Raw genomic sequence first — 19750 nt, 5'->3', positions numbered from 1 at the left:
AGTTGCAGTGAACTGAGATCACGCCACTGCACTCCAGCCTGGGCAACAAGAGGAAAATTTTGTCTCAAAAAAAATCGAAAATACTTCTTCTGTTTTATGGAAAGTTATCAGATTTTGATATGAGTTGTCAAAACATTTAACCAAGAAAAATACAGCCTGGTACGGTGACTCACTCCTGTAATCCTAGCATTTTGGGAGGCTGAGGCAGATGGATCAAGAGGTCAGAGGTTCGAGACCAGCCTGACCAACATGGTGAAACCTGGTCTCTACTTAAAAATACGAAAATTAGCTGGGCGTGGTGGTACACACCTGTAATCCCAGCTACGTGGGAGGCTGAGGCAGGAGAATTGCTTGAACCCAGGAGGAAGAGTTTGCAGTGAGCCGAGAATGTGCCACTGCACTCCAGCCTAGGGGACAGAGTGAGACCCCATCTCGAAAACAACAACAACAACAACAACAAAACTGCTTATGGATGACTAGATTAGAAAAAGAAATATACCTCTATGTTTTGCGGGGTTTTCTTTTGCTTTTAAGAGATGGGCTCTCACTATACTGCCTAGGCTGGTCTCAAACTCCTGAGCTCAAGCAATCCTCCCATTTTAGCCTCCCAAAGTGCTGGGATTACAGGTGTGGGCCACCGTGCCCAGCCATACCTCTATGTTTTCTATAACCACACCATCACATAACTCTTTTCTTTAAACGGCTTATCTGAAGCATCATCCACTCCAAGAAGCCTTCCTTGACCCTTCCCTCAAGCTGAGTTAGGTTTCCATCCTCTGTTCTATAACACCCTTCGCTCATCTGCACCACAGCATTCATTTAACTATATTGATGCTGAAAATCAAATATGGCCAGAGAATCTCTACAGCAGCTCCAATCAAGAGATATAGCCTATTTTCCCCAAACCTTGAATCTGGACTGAACTTGTGACTTGCTTTAAACAAGAGAATCCACATGGTGTAATGTCCAAGCCTCAAGCCTAAGGGCCTTACAGCTACTACTCCTGTCCTAAGATCACACTGCCATAAAGAAGTCTAAATTGAGAGACTACATGGAGGGAAACCCAGCTATCCTAGTCAAGCCCAGTACCCACCTAACCCATCAGATGAATGAAGTTGTATGAGTACAAGATGAGCAAATATTCACAACCAATCCACAGATCAAGAGAAATCATTTTTTAAATGTTTTTTTGGAGGGGGAGTTTTTTTGTTTCTTTTTTTTTTTTTTTTTTTTTTTGAGATGGAGTTTTACTTTGCTGCCAGGCTAAAATGCAGTGGCGTGATCTCGGCTCAACGCAACCTCTACCTCCTGTGTTCAAGCGATTCTCCTGCCTTAGCTTCCCCAGTAGCTGGGAATATAGGTGTGCACCACCACACCCAGGTAATTTTTGAATTTTTAGTAGAGATGGGGTTTCACCATGTTGGCCAGGATGGTCTCGATCTCTTGATCTTGTGATGCGCCCACCTCGGCCTCCCAAAGTGCTAGGATTACAAGCATGATCCACCACAACCAGCCAAGAAATTGATTGTTTTAATCCACTGAGTACTGAAGTAACTTGGTTTTTTATTTTTTTTGAAAAAAGAGACAGGGTCTCACTGTTGTTGCCCAGGCTTGTCTCAAACTCCTGTGCTCCAGTGATCCTCCTGCCTCAGCCTCCCAAAGTGCTGGGAGTACAGACATGTGTCACTACAACAGGCAGAGTTAATTTTTTAGGAAGGAAAAACTAGTAGACACAACTGTAACAAGATTTTTTTTTTTTTTTTTTTTTTGAGACGGAGTTTCACTCTTGTTACCCAGGCTGGAGTGCAATGGCGCGATCTCGGCTCACCGCAACCTCCGCCTCCTGGGTTCAGGCAATTCTCCTGCCTCAGCCTCCTGAGTAGCTAGGATTACAGGCATGTGCCACCATGCCCAGCTAATTTTTTTTTTTGTATTTTTAGTAGAGACGGGGTTTCACCATGTTGACCAGGATGGTCTCGATCTCTTGACCTCGTGATCCACCCGCCTCGGCCTCCCAAAGTGCTGGGATTACAGGCTTGAGCCACCGCGCCCGGCCTGTAACAAGATTTTTAAAAACTGTCATCTACCCTAAGCTATAAACATCTTACATACAGGCACCAAGTCCAGTTCGTCTCTATACTCACTCAGCCTTTTATTATTTTCTCTCTGGCTATGATGTTCTCCAGTTTCACTATCATTCCACTTGGCACTTACTGTGTTTTTTAAAGCCAATGATTTATATCTTTTATCACTTCTGGAAAATATTCAACAATTCTCTCTTCAAGTATTTTCTTCCATCTCCCACATTCGCTTATTATAGAACACTTAAGATGACTGGTCCTTCTCATCTTAATTTTCATGTCATTTAAGTGGTCTTTCACATCTTATCTTTCAAATGCTATCTTCTGGATAATTTCTTCAGATCCATTTTCCAGGTATTTGATTCTCTCTTCAGCCATGTGTAATTTGCTGTTTAACACATCTTCTGCACTTTTAATTTCACTGGCTCTAAATTGTAGAATTCCATTTTTAGTTTGCTTAATTTTTACATTTTTTGATATTGTATCCTTTTTAAATGTTTTCTAATTTTGCTTTAAGTCTTTAATGATTTTAATCAAATTTACCTTAAAGGTTATACCTAATAATTCTAATGCCCAAGTTCTAGTGGGATTCAATTCTGCTTGGGTTTGCTAACTTGCTCATAGTGAGTAATTCTTTGCATGTATTTATAAATTGTGGGTTGTGTGCTTTGCTTTAATGGGGTTATCTGGGGGAATACCATGTAGCCTGGGTGGCAAGTATGTTCCTCCAGAGTAGTTCTGCAATTGCTTCTGTAAGGTGCCTGGAGTATTACCAACCAAGGATCATACAAGCAGTGCAAACTCAAGCTCTAAACATACATCAAGGCAAGCCTGGTGGGCATAAATTCTCAATAAAACTCTCCTCCAAATTAGTGTCCAAGCTAAGAAATATGTTTCCTTATGTTCCTCCTGTGAGTACAGGGAGAATTTCTCCCATATCCTTTCAAGTTAGGATGTAGCCCTGAGTATACTGTATGAGGAGATCTTAGCTCCAACACCTCTCTCTCTAAACCCAGGCCTTACCTTTTGCCCAATGTAGTTATCAAAACCCAAGCATTTTGTTTATAAAGAATAGCAAATTTCTCAGTGCAGTCCAAATGTCAGCCCATATGTATAGTTCCAGCTTTCAGTCTCCTCTTTGTTTTTGTTCCTTAAAGACTGCCATTACTTTCTTGTAAATATAGCTAGGCAATTAAATTGTAACATTTCAGCTAGCTTTTCTAATTATTTTATATTGGAACCTTCTTAGGCTCTGTAGGTTATCATATTTTCAAAAATGGGAATTATTATCCTGTAGTAGATTACTAGCTGTCAAATGATGTTACAAGACACTCAATTGGGATTTTGGAGTTGTGAGGTGGAATAGTGACAGGCTTTTAAAATCTGTTTTCCATTGGGTACACATGGACATAAAGATGGGAACAATGGACACTGAGGACTACAACAGAGGGTAGGAAGTGAAGGAGACAGGAGGACAAGGGTTGAACAACTACCTATTGGGTACTGCGCTTACTACCTGGGTTTAATTGTATCCCAAACCTCAGAATCATGTAACGTACATTTGTAACAAACCTGTACATGTATGCCCTTATCTAAAATAAAAGTTTTTAAAAATTTTCTTTTTTGAGACAGGGTCTTGCTATGTTGCCCAGGCTGGACTGCAGTGGCTATTCACAGGCATGCTTATAGAGCACTGCAGTCTTGAACTCTTGGCTTTGAGCAATCCTCCTGCATCAGCCTCCTAAGTAGCTGGGACTACCGGTATACACTATGACACCTAGCTCATGGTTCTACTTTTATGTGTATGTCCCAAGCATAAATGTTAGCACTAAAACAGAAACAAAGAAAAATTCCAGGGCCTGGTGCAGTGGCCCACACCTGTAATCCTAGCACACTGGGAGGCTGAGGTAAGTGGATGACTTGAAGCCAAGAGTTTGAGACCAGCCTGATCAACACAGCAAAACCCCATCTCTACTAAAAAAAAAAAAAAAAAAAAAAAATTAGCCGGGCATGGTGGCACATGCCTGTAATCCCAGCTACTTAGGAGGTTAAGGCCCAAATCATCTGAACCCAGGAGGCGGAGGTTGTAGTAAGCAGGGATCGCACCACTCCACTTCAACATGGGCAAGAGAGTAAGACTCTGTCTCAACAAATAAACAAACAAAGCTCAAGAGCCTTGGAATTTATTAAATTTCATGTTGGCCAGGCATGGTGGCTCACGACTGTAATCCCAACACTTTAGGAGGCCAAGGTGGAAGGATCACTTGAGGCCAGGAGTTTGAAGTCTGGGCAATATATGAAGACCCTGCCTCTACAAAATAAACTAAATAAAATGTTTTAAATTTCTTATTGTATCACACTGAAATGGCAAAAAAAAAAAAAATTGTTAGGAAGGTAGATAAGATGCTCTACAAATTTTTTTTTTTTTAAGTCATTTCGTTAGTCATTCTACTAGGGGCTGAGAAACAAAACAAGGTTTCAAAAAGGAGAGTACCACAGGGCAAGATATCTCCAATATTACCATTATAACTTCCTCTAACAATAGACCTTACAGATTTAACAATTTTAATAATTCTTCACTTCCAGTTCTATCTATAATAACCCTACATAATATACAAATGTACCAAAATTAAAACCCACAGAGGAAATACTTCACATTTGGAGAACAAGTTCCTCAATTTCCTTGTCTATAAAACACAATCATGCATCACTTAACAACAGGGATACATTCTGAGAAACGCACTGTTGGGCACTTTGTTGTATAAACATCATAGTGTACTTACATAAACCTAGGAAGCATAGCCTAGGATGCACCTAGGCTATATGGTATGGCCTGTTACTCCTAGGCTACAAACTTGTACAGCATGTTACTATACTAAATACTGTAGGCAATTCTAACACAATAGTAAGTATGTGTATATTAAACATACCTAAACACAGAAAGGGTACTATAAAAATATGGTATTATAATCTTCTGGGACCACCTTTATACATGCAGTTGGTTGCTGACTGAAATGTTATGTACCACATGACTAAAGAGGTATTTCTATCTGGTAAACAAGACAAACGGTAGTTAGAATAAATAAAACCTAGTATTTGCTAACACAATAGGGTGACTATAGTAAAAAATGATTTAACTGTACATTTAAAAATAACTAAAAAGAGTATAGCTATGCCAGGCACAGTTTCTCATGCCTGTAATCCTAGCGTTTTTTGGAGGCCAAGGAAGGCAAATCACTTGAGGCCAGGAGTTCGACAGCAGCCTGACCAACACGGCAAAACCCCATCTGTACTAAAAATACAAAAGTTAGCTAGGCATAGTGGTGCATGCCTGTAGTCCCAGCTACTCAGGAGGCTGGGGTATGAGAATCATCTGAACCCAGTAGGTGGAGGTTGTAGTAAGTCGACATTGCACCATTGCACTCCAGCCTGGGAAACAGAGCAAGACTCGACCTCACTAAAAAAAAAAAAAAAAAAGAGTAGAACTGAATTGCAACACAAAGAATAATCGCTTAAGGTGATACCCCATTTACCCTGATGTAATTATTACTCATTGCATACCTGTAGGAAAACATCTCATGTAACACATATATACACATTAACACATAAATATATACACCTACTATGCACCCACAAAAATTAAAAATTCAGAAAAAAGACTAGGCATGGTGGCTCATGCCTGTAATCCCAGCACTTTGGGAGGCCAAGGTGAGTGGATCACTTGAGGTCAGGAGTTCAAGACCAGCGTAGCCAACATGGTGAAACCCTGTCTCCACTGAAAATACAAAAAAATTAGCCAAGTGTGGTGGTGTGCGCTTATAATCTCAGCTACTCAGGAGGCTGAGGCAGGAGAATCGCTCAAACCCGGGAGGAAAAAATTGCGCCACTGCACTCCACACCAGAAAACAAGATCAAAACTCTGTCTCAAAAAAAAAAAAAAAAAAAAGAGCCGGGCACGGTGGCTCAAGCCTATAATCCCAGCACTTTGGGAGGCCGAGGCGGGTGGATCACGAGGTCGACAGATCGAGACCATCCTGGTCAACATGGTGAAACCCCGTCTCTACTAAAAATACAAAAAATTAGCTGGGCATGGTGGCACATGCCTGTAATCCCAGCTACTCAGGAGGCTGAGGCAGGAGAATTGCCTGAACCCAGGAGGCGGAGGTTGCAGTTAGCCAAGATCGCGCCATTGAACTCCAGCCTGGGTAACAAGAGCGAAACTCCGTCTCAAAAAAGAAAAAGAAAAAGAAAAAGAAAAACACCCATCCTTTTGATTTGGGTAGAAAAAATTTTTAAAAATAATAAAATAAAAAACATGAAAGAGTAAAAAAAAAGTTCTTAGGAAGATACCTAAGGGACCTGCCATATACCATAAATGATTCATTAAAGTAGAAACAGGAAGAGTAAGTCAAACTGAACTCCAAAAGTTTACAAGAAAATTTTCAAATGGAGGAAATCCAAAAAGTGACAAGACGGACTTACTTGCATATTACTGCTGTCTTAATTTCTAGAAACTGTTCCTATGCTAAATATTCCACTTATGCACAGGAAACTCTTTTCACTAATCAAAGATTTTGGTCTTCTTTCATATTAGTAACATACCCTTTTTACTGAATAATTCCTACCAATATATAAATATCCTACAGTCATACAATAAAATTCATAACCCCTGCAGCTACCACTCAATTTTTCTGTCCTTTTATAGCAAAAGTCCTTGAAAAAGCTTGTATTTCCACTTCTTTCTCATCTCCCATTTATTAGTGAAGCCACACTAACCTTACTACAGTCTAATCTCTGCAAAAAAAAAAAAAAAAAAAAAAAAAAACAAACCCACTTTTCTTGAGGGTCCCCAAGGCCTGCATTTTGTTATTTTTCACTTATCATCTAAATCAACCTTTTAGCCAAATCACACATACCTGATCACTACTGCTTTCCTAAAACACTTTCCTCACTTGTCTTCCAAGGAATTCTGCTCTCACAGTGATATGGGTTTGCTGTGTCCCCACCCCACCCAAATCTCATAGTGAGTTGTAACTCCCACAATTGCCATGTGTCGGGGAGGAACCTGGAGGGAGGTTACTCAATCATGGAGGCAGGTCTTTCCCATGCTGTTCTCGTGATAGTGAGTATCAGGAGATCGGATGGTTTTGTTTTTTTTTTTTCTTATTAATACAGCATTTATTTGTATTTTCTCTGTCAAACCCTGAACGAATCACATTCCCCAGGCCACCTGGGGAGGTACAGGGAAATAAACACAAAAGGCCAACCACACATGGGATAAAGACCTACAGGAAGTGGAGATGGCGCTGGTAGGTGGAGATGGCGCTGGTTTGGAAGCTGCAGCTAGAGACAAGTGCAGTAAGGGGGCATGAGACTGCTAAGCTGCTGAGGCTCTCATCTGTCACTGTCTCCAATTACTGGAGACAGTGAACCGCTCAGTAGCTGGGAGGCGCTGGAGGGAGTGGAGACAAACTTGGAGCAGGAGAACATTTTCAGGGGGTTAAGGGCTGTGGCAGGAGAGCTGCTCCCAGTGCAGAGTAGAGAGAGAGGGATAAGATCTGATTGTTTTTAAAACGGGAGTTTTTCTGCACAAGCACTCTTCTTTTGCCTGCGGCCATCCATGTAAGATAAGCTGTGACTTGCTCCTCCTTGCCTTCTGCCATGATTGTGAGGCCTCCCCAGACATGTGGAACTCTAAGTCTATTAAAGCTATTTTTCTTCCCAGTTTCAGGTATGTGTTTATCAGCAGTGTCAAAATGAACTAAAACACTTAGGTTTTCTTTTTTTCTTTTCTTTTTTTTTTTTAGGCAGAGTTTCGCTCTTGTTACCCAGGCTGGAGTGCAATGGCGCGATCTCAGCTCACCGCAACCTCCGCCTCCTGGGTTCAGGCAATTCTCCTGCCTCAGCCTCCTGAGTAGCTGGGATTACAGGCACGCACCACCATGCCCAGCTAATTTTTGTATTTTTTTTAGTAGAGACGGGGTTTCACCATGTTGACCAGGATGGTCTCGATCTGTTGACCTCGTGATCCACCCGCCTCGGCCTCCAAGGTGCTGGGATTACAGGCTTGAGCCACCGTGCCCGGCCCAACACTTAGGTTTTCTTATATCTCAGTAGTTATTTCTTGTTTTGTTTTTTTTTTCTGCTGATTTCTATTCATTTCATCTGAATATTAAAGTACCCCAAGAACAAATTCTTATCATTCGTCTTTTCAGTATCTACACTCACATTGTGAGTGGTCTCATCTAATTCCACTGCTTTATTTATTATTATTATTTTTTTTTTTTCGAGACAAGAGTTTCACTCTTGTCACCCAAGCTAGAGGGCAATGGCGCAATCTAGGCTCACTACAACCTCTGCCTCACAGGCTCAAGCAATTCTCCTGCCTCACCCTCCTGAATAGCTAAGATTATAGACTATACCACCATACCCAGCTAATTTTGTATTTTTAGTTAGAGATGGGGTTTCACCATGTTAGCCAGGCTGGTCTCAAACTCCTGGTCTCAGGTGCCCTGCCTGCCTTGGCTTCCAAAAGTGCTGGGATTACAGGCATGAGCCAATGCACCCAGCCATAATTTCATAGCTTTTAATAGCATGTAAATACTGTTGATGGCAATCACAACCAACCTCTCCTTCGCTGAGTCTCATACATCCAACTACCAAACTACCTACCTGACACCTTCAAAGAAACAACTAACAGTCATCTCAAAAGTAATATGTTCTCCTGCCCCAATTCTGGATTTACCTTTCTCTTTCCCATCTCAGTAAGTGGCATTACTGAGGTAATGGCGTTATTGTTTAGTCCAGGATTAGACTAAACAGCCAGGCCAAAATCTAGGAATCATCTACTTCTCTTTACCTCATACCCTACATCTAATTTACCCACGTTAATACTAAAACATATCCTGAATCAGAGCACATTTACCCCTGCTCTCCTTGCTACCACTCTTGCCCCTTTCCTGCTAATTGTCCAGAGAGCTTTTTAGAAAAGATTGAGATATAATTTACAAACCATACAATTCATTTACTTAAAATGTATGTTCAACAATTTAAGTATATTCACAGATACATGCAACTACCAGAATCAATTTTGAAACATTTCCATTACCTCAAAAAGTGGCATAGGCTGGGGGCAGTGGCTTACACCTGTAATCCCAACCCTTGGGGAGGCCAAGACAGGCAGAACACCTGAGGTCAGGAGTTTGACACCAGCATGGCCAACATGGTGAAACCCTGTCTCTACTAAAAACACAAAATTTAGCCAGGCATGGTGGTACATGCCTGTAATCCCAGCTACTTGAGAGGCTGAGGCAGGAGAATCACTTGAAGGAGGTTGCACTGAATTGAGATCAAGTCACTGCACTCCAGTCTGGGAGACAGAATGTGACTCCATCTCAAATAAAAAATTTTTTAATAAAATAATTTTAAAAAGCAGCACAATATACCCTTAAGTATCACCTTTCTATTCTCCCCAGGCCCCCCAACCAGCCCTAAGCAACCACTCATCTATTTTGTGTCTCTAAATATTTGCCTATTCTGAATATTTCATATTAATGAAATTATGTAATTTGCAGTCTTTTGTGACTGACCTGTCATTCAGCACGTTCTCAAGGTTCATCTATGTTGTAGCATGTATCAGAATTCATGGCTTACTAATATTCCTTGCATACCACATTTTGTTTATCCATTCAGCAGTTGATGGTTTAGTCCTTTATATTTCTTAGAACTATTATCATAAATTCTTTCATTGTATTTTTTTGGTTGTTTTTCACTTTTCTTGATAGTATCTTTTTCTTTTTAAGTAGAGAGAGGGTCTCCCTCTGTTGCCCAGGTAGGAGTGCAGTGGGTATGATAACAACTCACTGCAGCCTTGACCTCTCTGGCTCAAGCAATCCTTCCACCTCAGCCCCCCAAATAACTGGGACTACAAGCACATGCCACCATATCAGCTAATTAAATAAAACTTTTTTCTTGTAGAGATGGAGTCTCTGCATGTTGCCCAGGCTGTTCTCAAACTCCTAGGCGCGAGCGATCCTGTCTCAGCCTCTCAAAGTGCTGGGATTACAGGCATGAGCCACTGTACCTGGCCCTAGAACAATGCTGAAGAATGGTGGTGAATGTAGACCTCCTTGTCCTATTCTTAAAACTTAGCGGGGAAAAGAATCCAGTCTTTCACCATTAACTATGACTTCACCTGTGAGCTCTTTGTAAATGTGCTTTATCAGGTTGAGAAGTTCCATTGTATTTCTAGTATGAGTTTTTCATTTCTTTCTTTTTGTCCTGAAAAGGTGTTGCTTTTTTGTCAAATGCTTTTTCTGCATCTACAGAGATGATCGTGTGAGTTTTGCTTTTTATCCTATAGATATGGTGTATAATAATTTTCAGAAGTTAAACTACACATTCCTGGAATAACTCCCACTTGATCATGGTATGTAATAATCCTTTTTATATTTATATACCAGATGAATTCACTTTGCTAGTATTTTAAGGATTTTTGTGTTCACATGCATTAAAGACATTGGTGTGCAGTTTCCCTTTGATGTCTTTGTCCAATTTTGGTAGCAGGGTAATAGTGTTCTCACAGAGTAAGTTGGAAAGTATTTCCTAATTTTCTATTGCAGGGGAGAGTTTGTGCAGAACAGATATTAATTCTTATTTACATATCTGACAGAATTTAGCAGTACAGCCACCTGAGCCCAGGGTTTTCTTTGGGGTACTTTTTTTTAATTGCCAATTCTTTGTTACAGATCTGGTCAGACTATTTTATCAGTTTCATCAATGTCACTCTACAAATTTGTCCATTTCATCTAAATATCTGATTAGCACACACTCTAATACTCCTTTATAATTCTATATAATATTAGTAGTATTATCCCCTTTCATTTATGATCTAGTAAATTGTGTCTTCTTTTTTTGTGGTCAATCTAATTAAAGCTTTGTCAATTTTGTTGGTATTTTCAAAGAACCAATTTTTGGTTTCACTGATTTTTCTCTACTGCTCTTCTGTTTCATTAATTTCTGTTCTTTTCTTTTCCTTCCTTCTGATTGTTTTAGTCTTAGTGTACCCTTCTTTTACTAGTGTCTTAAGGTGGAAGGTTAGGATATTAAGTTTAGGTCTTTCTTCTTTGTCAACATAGGAACTTAATGGCTATAAATTTCCCTAAAAACTGTTTAAGGAGAATCGTTTGAACCCGGGAGATGGAGGCTGCAGTGAGCCGAGATGACGCCACTGCACTCCAGCCTGGGTGACAGAGAGAGACTCCATCTCAAAAAAAAAAAAAAAAAAAAAAAGAACCGTTTAAGCTGTATTCCATCAGTCTTAGTGTACTGTATTTGCATTCATTCATCTCAAGTATTTTTAATTCCCTTTTTTATTTCTTCTTTGACTTCTTATTCAGGAGTACATTAATTTCCCCACTTTTAGTAAATTTTCAGTTTCACTCCTGTTATTTATTTCTAGTCTCCTGCCCTTATGGCTGGCTTAATACTTTGGGGGCACTTGAAAAGACGAATACTCTGCTATTGTTGGGATGAGTGTTCTACAGATCTGTTAGCTCTAGTTGGTCAACGGTGTTATTCAAGCCTTCTATTTCCTTCTTGATCGGCCTAGTTGTCCCCTTCATTATTGAAAGCAGGGTATTATAATCTTCAACACTTTTTTATTTTTTTATTTTTTTAAATGAGACAGGGCCTTGCTATGTTGCCCAGACTAGTCTCAAACTCCTGAGCTCAAGCAATCCACCTGCCTTAGCCTCCCAAATTACAGGCGTAAGCCACCACGCTCGGCCAACAATTATTCTTGAATTGTCCATTTTCTCTTCATTTCTGTCAGTATTTTGGTGCTTGGCTATTAGGTATGTAACTGTCAGATGTCTGTGATGGACTGATCCTTCTAAGATTATAAAATGTCATTATTCATATGTTATCTCTCATAAAATAGACTTATTTTATCTAAAATGAGAATAGCCACTCCAACCTATTTTTTTTTTTTTTAGAGGAGTCTCACTCTGTTGCCCAAGCTGGAGTGCAGTGGTGTGATCTCAGCTCACTGCAACCTCCACTTCCCTGGTTCAAGCAATTCCCTTACTTCAGCCTCCCTAGTAGTTGGGATTACAGGCATATGCCACCATGCCTAATTATTTTGTATTTTTAATAGAGCTAGGGTTTTCCCATGTTGGTCAGACTGGTCTTGAACTCCTGACCTCAGGCAATCCACCTGCCTCAGCCTCCCAAGGTGCTGGGATTACAGGCATGAGCCACAGTGCCCAGCCATGCTTTGTTATAATTGCTGTTTGCATTTCATTTTTCCATCCTTTTATTTTAAATCTATTTGTATCTCTCAATCTAAAGTATATCTTACAGATAGCATACAGTTGGATCATGTATTTTTATCCAATCTAACAGTATCTGCCCTTTTGATTATGTTGCTTAATCTATTTACATTTAATATTATTCATCTGGTTGGATTCAAAACTGCCAACTTTACCATTTTTCAGTTTGTCTCCCGTCTTTTTGTGCCTCTTTTATTGCTTAATTTTGGGCTTAGTAAATATTTTCTAATATAGCATTTACATTTCTTTAATGACTTTTTTCCACATATGTAGTAATAAAAGATTGGTAGTTCCTCTAGGAACTTACAATGTACTTTTTTTTTTTTTTTAAAGAGATGAGGTTTCACCATGTGGCCCAGGCTGGTCTTGAACTCCTGGGCTCAAGCAATCCACTCACCTCAGTCTCCCAAAGTGCTGGGACTACCCTTATCAAAAAAAATCTATCTTTAAATTCTGTTGGACTTGAAACAATCTACATCTTAATTTATCAGAATGAGCATCTGATTTATACTCAATTCCACTGAGATATAGAAACACTATTCATACATAGCTCTATACATCCTGCCCTTTGTGGTATTGTTTTACACATTATATCTATAAATGTTAGAAGTCCAACAATATGCTGTCACAATTATTACTTTATATAATTGTATATATACCTTTAAAGAAGTTGAGAGAAGAACCAATGTATATTTACAGCTTTTGTTATATTAACCTTCTTATTTACCATTTCTGGTTTTCTTCATTTATTCTTATGAATTTGAGTTACTACATGGAATTATTTCCAAGCCCAAACACAGATCTGTCCCTATTTTATCTCCTTTTCCCTACTACTGGCAAATATATTACATTTCCACCTATCATAGGCCCAACAACATACTATATACATAGTATATAATACTGCAGTAAAATGCAGTAGGTATAGTAAGGATACCTAGTATACTTTATGGGATACAGATTAAACAGTTCTTAGGGAAATGTATAGCTATTAAGTGCCTATATATACATGATAGACATACACAATATAAAAAAGAAGAAAAGGAGAAAATATGCATTTACAGTATCTTTTATCACTACATAATTATTTTTACTGGTGCTCTTTAATTTTTCACATGGATTAAAATCATTATTTAGAGTAACTGGCTTTCAGCCTGAAGAACTTCCTTTAGTGTTTCTTGTAAAGTAGATCTGCCAGCAGCAATTCTCTTGAGTTTTTACCTCAAAATGCCTTTATTTCAAAGAAACTTCAGTTTTAAATAATAGCTCTGCTGGACATAGAATCATTGGTTAACAGTTTAAGTGCTTTGAATATGTTGTCCCATGTGAGGTTCTCTTGTAAGTGATAAGTCACTTATCTCTTGCTGCTCTCAGGATATTTTCCTTGTCTTTGGCTTTTAGCATTTTTACCAAGATATGCCTCTTTGTAAATCTCTTTGCATCTATCCTACATGAAGTTCACTGAACTTCCTGGATGTATAAATTATTGTCCTTTGATAAATTTAGGATATTTTCAGGCATTATTACTTTAAATTTTTTTCTAGTAATTTCTCTTTCTCCTCTCCTTTTGATACTCCTATTACAAGCATGTTGGTACACTTAATAGTTTCCCATATTTTTCTGAGGCTGCTTTTTTCCTACATTTTTTTCTTAATGTTCTTTGAGTAATTTCTACTGATTTATTGTCAAGTTCATTAACTCTTTCTTTTGCCAGTTGAAATGTACTGCTGTGCCCCTCAAGTGAGTTTTTCATTTCAGTTACTATGATTTTCAATTCCAGAATTTCCATTTGGTTCTTTTAAAAATGATTTCTATCTCTACTAATATTCTCTATTTCATGTGAAACTATCATCACACCTTCATTTCATTAAGCATGATTTCCTTTAGTTTGTTGAACATACTTATAACGGCTACCTTGAAAGCTCTGTTAAATCCAACCAGTTACTCTCACAGGCAATACCTATTGCTTGTTTTTTTAACAGGATGCCTGGGTCATATTTTCTTGTTTCTCCGATCTTACAATTTTCGGTTAGAAACTAGATACTTGATATAATATATTGTACCAACTCTAAGTACTGGTCTCCCCACTTCAAGATTTGTTATTGTTTAGGCTTGTTTACTGGGTGACTGGCTAGTTGATTTTTGTAGATTCCATTGTCCTACCCCCAATGTTAAGCCTCTGGTGTTGGTCCTCATGGAGCTCAGACTTCAGATTGCTCACTGTCACCTTGGGATGGGAGGTGTGGGCAGGGCTCTTGCTGACTCTTGGTTTCTCTGACCACATCTAGCTTGTTAAATTCCACTAATTGCTGTCAGATTGCTGTAATGATTACAACAATGCACTGCAGTATGAACTGCTCCATAGTCTAAGTCAATCAAACTTGGGTATCTTCGAAGTGAAAGTTCCAGAGGGTTGAGATTTGTTTTGACCCTTGGTGATGTCCCCCCAGCTGTGTCTTTCCCTAGTTTTCTCAGGCAAATTAGCACGTCTACAGTCAAGCCTAAATGTCCAATCAATCTACCAGTCTTCCTCCAAACCTTTCACCACAATCTCCACTAGTTTTTAGAGTAACCTTAGGCTTTTACTTTTCTAGGCTCTGTCGTGAATGAAGCCCATTCCTTTAAGAAGACTGCTTTATGGCCGTTTCCCTGCAGGTAAAACCTCTGAGACATGGCTTTGGAGCTGGAAGTTGTACGATGACACACTGGGGTGTAATTGAGTGACACCCCAGGGTTAGCTGCTGTGCCCAAAGTAAATTCTCTGTCCCAAGAGCAGGGGCTGGGTAGAAAAACGAAGCCCCCACCTCTTAGTCACGGTTGGCCAGAAACAGGCATGGGGAAGCAGGATGAGAAATACTGATATCTTGCTCCTGCTCTAGAAGACAGCCCAGAATGAGAGCTGGTGGGGGACAGGGATTCTTGTCTTCTTCACTGCATCAATATGAAAAGAAGTTACCATCTCTCTCAGCTGGGATACAGTAAGGAAAGGGCAGGTCTTGTTACCAATAACAAGTTCTTGTCGCTCTGACCAAATTTTAGTAAATTTTCTTGAAAAAACTCTTGAATAAATGTTTTTTCATTTGCTGTATTTCCTTTAAAACACTTTCAGAGATCTTAAATGTATTATTTTTATAGTTGTCACCACTTTTGCTGGAGAGTAGGACATGCTATCATCCTACTAGTCCCTCTTAACCAGCAAGCTTTTAAAAATACAAATTAGATTATGATCCTACTCAAATCTCTCCAAAACTTCCACTCACTTTTTATTATTTTTTAACAAAGCCCCAAACTTCCTACTAAGCTCCATAGGGTTCTACACAATCCATCCCACACCCATTACTGAATTTCATCCTTTACAGCTTTTTACTTTCAACCTCTGTCCTAGCGAGGGTGTTTCTCCTCCTGGTCTTTCAATTTGCTGCTCCCACGGGAAAGCTCTTTTCCCAGATTTTTCCATGGCCCTTTTCCTCATTTCATTTGGGGCTCACCTTAGATGTCATCTTAAGACCTTCTCTAAAACAGTACTTGTCATTCACTCTTTAACTGATTTTAAGTTTTACTGTTTTTATTTATTCCTCTATACATTTATAAGTAGGAGTAAGGATTTTTTTCTCTATTGAGACAGGATCTCACTCTGTCAACCAGGGTGTGACCATGGTTCACTGCAGCCTCTACCTCGTGCCCGCAATTGATCCTTCCACTTAAGCCTCCCAAGCAGTGGGGAATAAAGGTGTGCACCACCACCTGGCTTTTTTGTAGAAATGGGGTTTTGCCATGTTCCCCAGACTGGTCTCCAACTCCTGGGCTCAAGTGATCTGCCTGCCAAGACCTCCCAAAGTGCTGGGATTACAGGTGTGAGCCATAGCACCTAACAAGTTTTCAAAATTTTGACAAAAATTTTTAAAGGTCAAAGAACAAGCATATTGTTTACTCTTTATCCACATATCCTGTTTTGTTATTCTTCACAGCACCTAAATTTACTTGATGTATTAATTTTCTTATTTGCTTAGAGTCTATTTCCCCCATTAGAATTAAAGCTCTAGAAGAGCAAGGAGCTTTGCCTGTGTTGTTCACCACTATATCCCCAGTACTTAGAACAACACTTAGCACAGTCATTACTTAGTAAACATTTGTTGCATGAAAAGATGTAAACAGGAGTTAAAATATTTTTAAAGCTACTTATATTTTAAATGACTAACAGATAATCTGTTTTTATTTATATCAGTAATGAGTAGAATAATAACAAAGCATTGGATAAGAAGTAACAGTGGCTGAGAAATTATAAACAAATGGAAGTGTGAGTCACCAGGTGTTTAAAGTTGTTTCAGTAATCCTAAAACTGATTTTTATAAACAGTACCTTTGACCTGCCAGTGCCCTTATATTATGTAAATCAGGACCAAACAAAATCAGAACTTGTAATTCAATGGAAAAGTGAAAACAATACTAAAATGATAAATGTTTATACTATAACCACTAGTTTTGACACTTAGGGGTACTGAAAATTTTAGGGAAAGCTAATCGGAGTGAAAATTTTTAATCAACTATAAATGATTCACTAAGTGCAAGTAAAATTCTTTAATGTTAAAGAAAAAGAAGTATATTACTTCTATGTTCTCACTTTCCTCCCATATCCCTTTTCTCTTAAGGCCAAGTTTTGCAATGGGCTTACAAAAGCTAAGCAAAACAAACTTAGGTTATGGAGTTTTACCTTGAGTCCTGTTTTCTCATCATCACTTCCATTATTTGTAGATGGTGTCTCATCTCCTTGCCTGGAAACCAATACAAAATCTTCACTATTAAGAGTAGATACTGAGTCTGAGGAGACACTGATTTTTCCAACAGAAGCCTTGTCATCCATAACTCAAGAATGAGGCTCAACACATGAATGATTAAACACTTTTTAATGCCTGAAAAACAAAACCATAAAGATACTTATATAGAATGTCTGCCAGATTTTACTCTAATTCTTACACAACATATATGGAAATTTTCGTAAATGCTTCAAAAATATTTTTTTAAGACTTTCACTACTTATACCTTAGTTTTTTTAAAATTCCAGATAATAAAAAAATTTCATGCTATTCAGGGCCAAGATATTTCAGACTTCAAAACTAAATAAATAAAACATATTCCCTTCAGAATAACTCTAACTACCTACAGGGATTTCTTTGGCCTATGTTGCAATTCGAGTCTTAGCCTCCAAAAATAATTAAGTACTAGCCTTCTGTTTTCTATCCTCTAATTTTTAAAGCTGTACTTGTAAATGAAATGGAAAGCATTTAGTCATTATAAGAGCACAGTAAGGTTGTCCTTGCATTATTGAAACTTAAATTTAAAATATTCAGGAGGCTGAGGCAGGAGAATTGCCTGAACCCAGGAGGCGGAGGTTGCGGTGAGCCGAGATCGCGCCATTGCACTCCAGCCTGGGTAACAAGAGCGAAACTCCGTCTCAAAAAAAAAAAAAAAAAAATTAACAAGGTTTTAACAGGCAAAAGTTCACATTAACACCCAACATAAATAAATTCAAGTCAGTTAAATTTTAGTATAAATTCTAGAGCTGGGAAATACCTTAAACAGCAAGAAACGAGAAGTTTATTAAAAACTGCATCTTCCTACATCACAGTTTCTTAGAACTCAGCTCAATATGAACATTATCCAAATAAGAGTTTCATACCAAAAATTCCCAGCAAAAAGTATCAAGATGTATCACATATTAAAATTCATTCAATTATTTATTGACTTTTGGAATAAAACTTAAATTCACCTATCATTTTAAAACCAACTTCTGCAAACTTCGTGACAATATTTCATTTGGTTGTCAAAACATCAACAAAACAATATAATATTATACTCAGAGTTTTTAACTAACAGAAGTAGCTATGGCTCCATGTTCATCTAGTAACTCAAAGACATAAGGCTCTAAAAGTCTGTTTAATTTATCTGGAGAAGTCTTGATTTATACTTTGGATTTTTAATTATTGACTACATATTTATTGAGCATACACCAGGTGTCAAACACGATTTTCTCCTAAAAGGCCCACATATAAATACCTGGTAGCAGAAATTACACAATCCCTGAGTATTATAGTTAGAAGTAAACTTAGAAGTCTAAAATCAAGTTGATGGCACAGTAAAAAGAAGGGGGGAAAAAAAAAACTTACAAATCAATACTGTTAGATAAATAAATGGCAACCCCAAGAGAAGGTCATTTAACCAGTTAATGGCATGGCACAGCTAAGGCTAGAATCCTGGACTCTGCTGCCTTTTATTTAAGCTACTTTCTCTGCTTAACAGCTATTACACATCTCAGTAAGATCAAATCTAAATGCATAGTGTGGCATTAAAAAACACTTCAAATTGTACTTCTGAAAGTTTCAAAGAAAAATGTTTTACTTAATCCATTCAATGAATACTTATTGAGTGGATAAGGTATAAAGAACAAGCTATAGTAAACAAAAGAAAATAGATCCTTGCCCCAAAGGAGTTATAGTTTAGCAGAGAGCAGAGGCAAATTGTACCTAATAAGTACTGATTTAGGGTAAAGAAAACTATGGGAATATGCTGGGAGAGGGACTAACTTAGACTTTGCTATGGAGATACACTTTATACCTTTAGATATATGCCCTCACAGGATTCTCTTCCTGAAGTGGTTTCCTCACTTCTGTACTTGATCAACTCCAACTCATCACTCATGATGTAAAACCTCCCTCTCTTAGTCTTCTCAGTCCACTTGCCTGTGCTCACCTCAGAATCAAATGAACTGTTTCCCTTATATCTGTTCCTATAGCATTTTACATTTGATTTTTCTACAGCATCTATTATGTTGTGTTATAATTTAATGGTGAGTGCCTCTTAACTGTCACAGCTCTATTTCACAAATGAGGAAATTAACACTTAGAGAGACGGTATAACTTGTTCAATGTAATGTGGTTACAGTCAAAGCCAAAAGTTAAACCCAGTTACCTAACTCCAAAGACATTACTCTTTCCATTAGATTGTGAAGCCTTTTTAATGCCACAAATTTGGGCCTTGTCCCAAAACACTCAGTATCGCGTAAAGGAGTCTTTACCTTTTTTTTAGAGTTTGTACTTTAAGAGAGGTTTCATACTCAATTAATTAAGTCTTTTATCCACCTTTTATAATGTGATTAACAGTTGGATGGCAGAGGGCCTGGGAAAGTAGTCTAAAGCTCTGGTCTCAGAGACACTAACAACTTTGTATAATCCTTTTCTGGACTCAAAAACAATATACTTTGGTAATTACACTAAGGAACTGAGAATATTTGGCAAGCTCAAAGTTCCACCTACTTTCTTTGAGAAGGTGATAGGAGAATATGCTT

General features: G+C 38.4%; 1 protein-coding gene and 1 long non-coding RNA gene across 7 annotated transcripts in view; both read right to left on the bottom strand.

Annotated features, from left to right (window-relative positions):
* Nucleotides 1-19750, bottom strand: part of RABGAP1 (RAB GTPase activating protein 1) — a 178597-nt gene that overhangs the window by 135543 nt on the left and 23304 nt on the right. For 4 of the 6 annotated variants that reach the window (XM_074395311.1, XM_074395310.1, XM_074395309.1 and 1 more), the window contains one exon: nt 17120-17318. The exons of 1 other annotated variant lie outside the window; for it this stretch is intronic. In XM_074395311.1, coding sequence (XP_074251412.1) covers nt 17120-17269 — 150 coding nt within the window. In that variant the 5' untranslated portion in view covers nt 17270-17318. Of the gene's footprint in view, nt 1-17119; nt 17319-19750 lie in introns of those variants that run through there. One more of the 6 variants, XM_010351381.2, reaches the window with a different exon arrangement.
* On the bottom strand, nt 278-4458 carry LOC141583780 (uncharacterized). The gene is made up of 2 exons (XR_012516673.1): nt 2056-4458; nt 278-1736 (listed from the first exon to the last, which is right to left on the bottom strand). It is a non-coding gene; the product is annotated as an uncharacterized LOC141583780 (long non-coding RNA).

The sequence above is a fragment of the Saimiri boliviensis genome, chromosome 2 (genome assembly GCF_048565385.1).
Source record: "Saimiri boliviensis isolate mSaiBol1 chromosome 2, mSaiBol1.pri, whole genome shotgun sequence".
NCBI classification, from domain to species: domain Eukaryota; kingdom Metazoa; phylum Chordata; class Mammalia; order Primates; family Cebidae; genus Saimiri; species Saimiri boliviensis.
The sequence above is the reverse complement of the archived record's forward strand: the minus strand, read 5'-3'. Positions and strand labels throughout refer to the sequence as shown.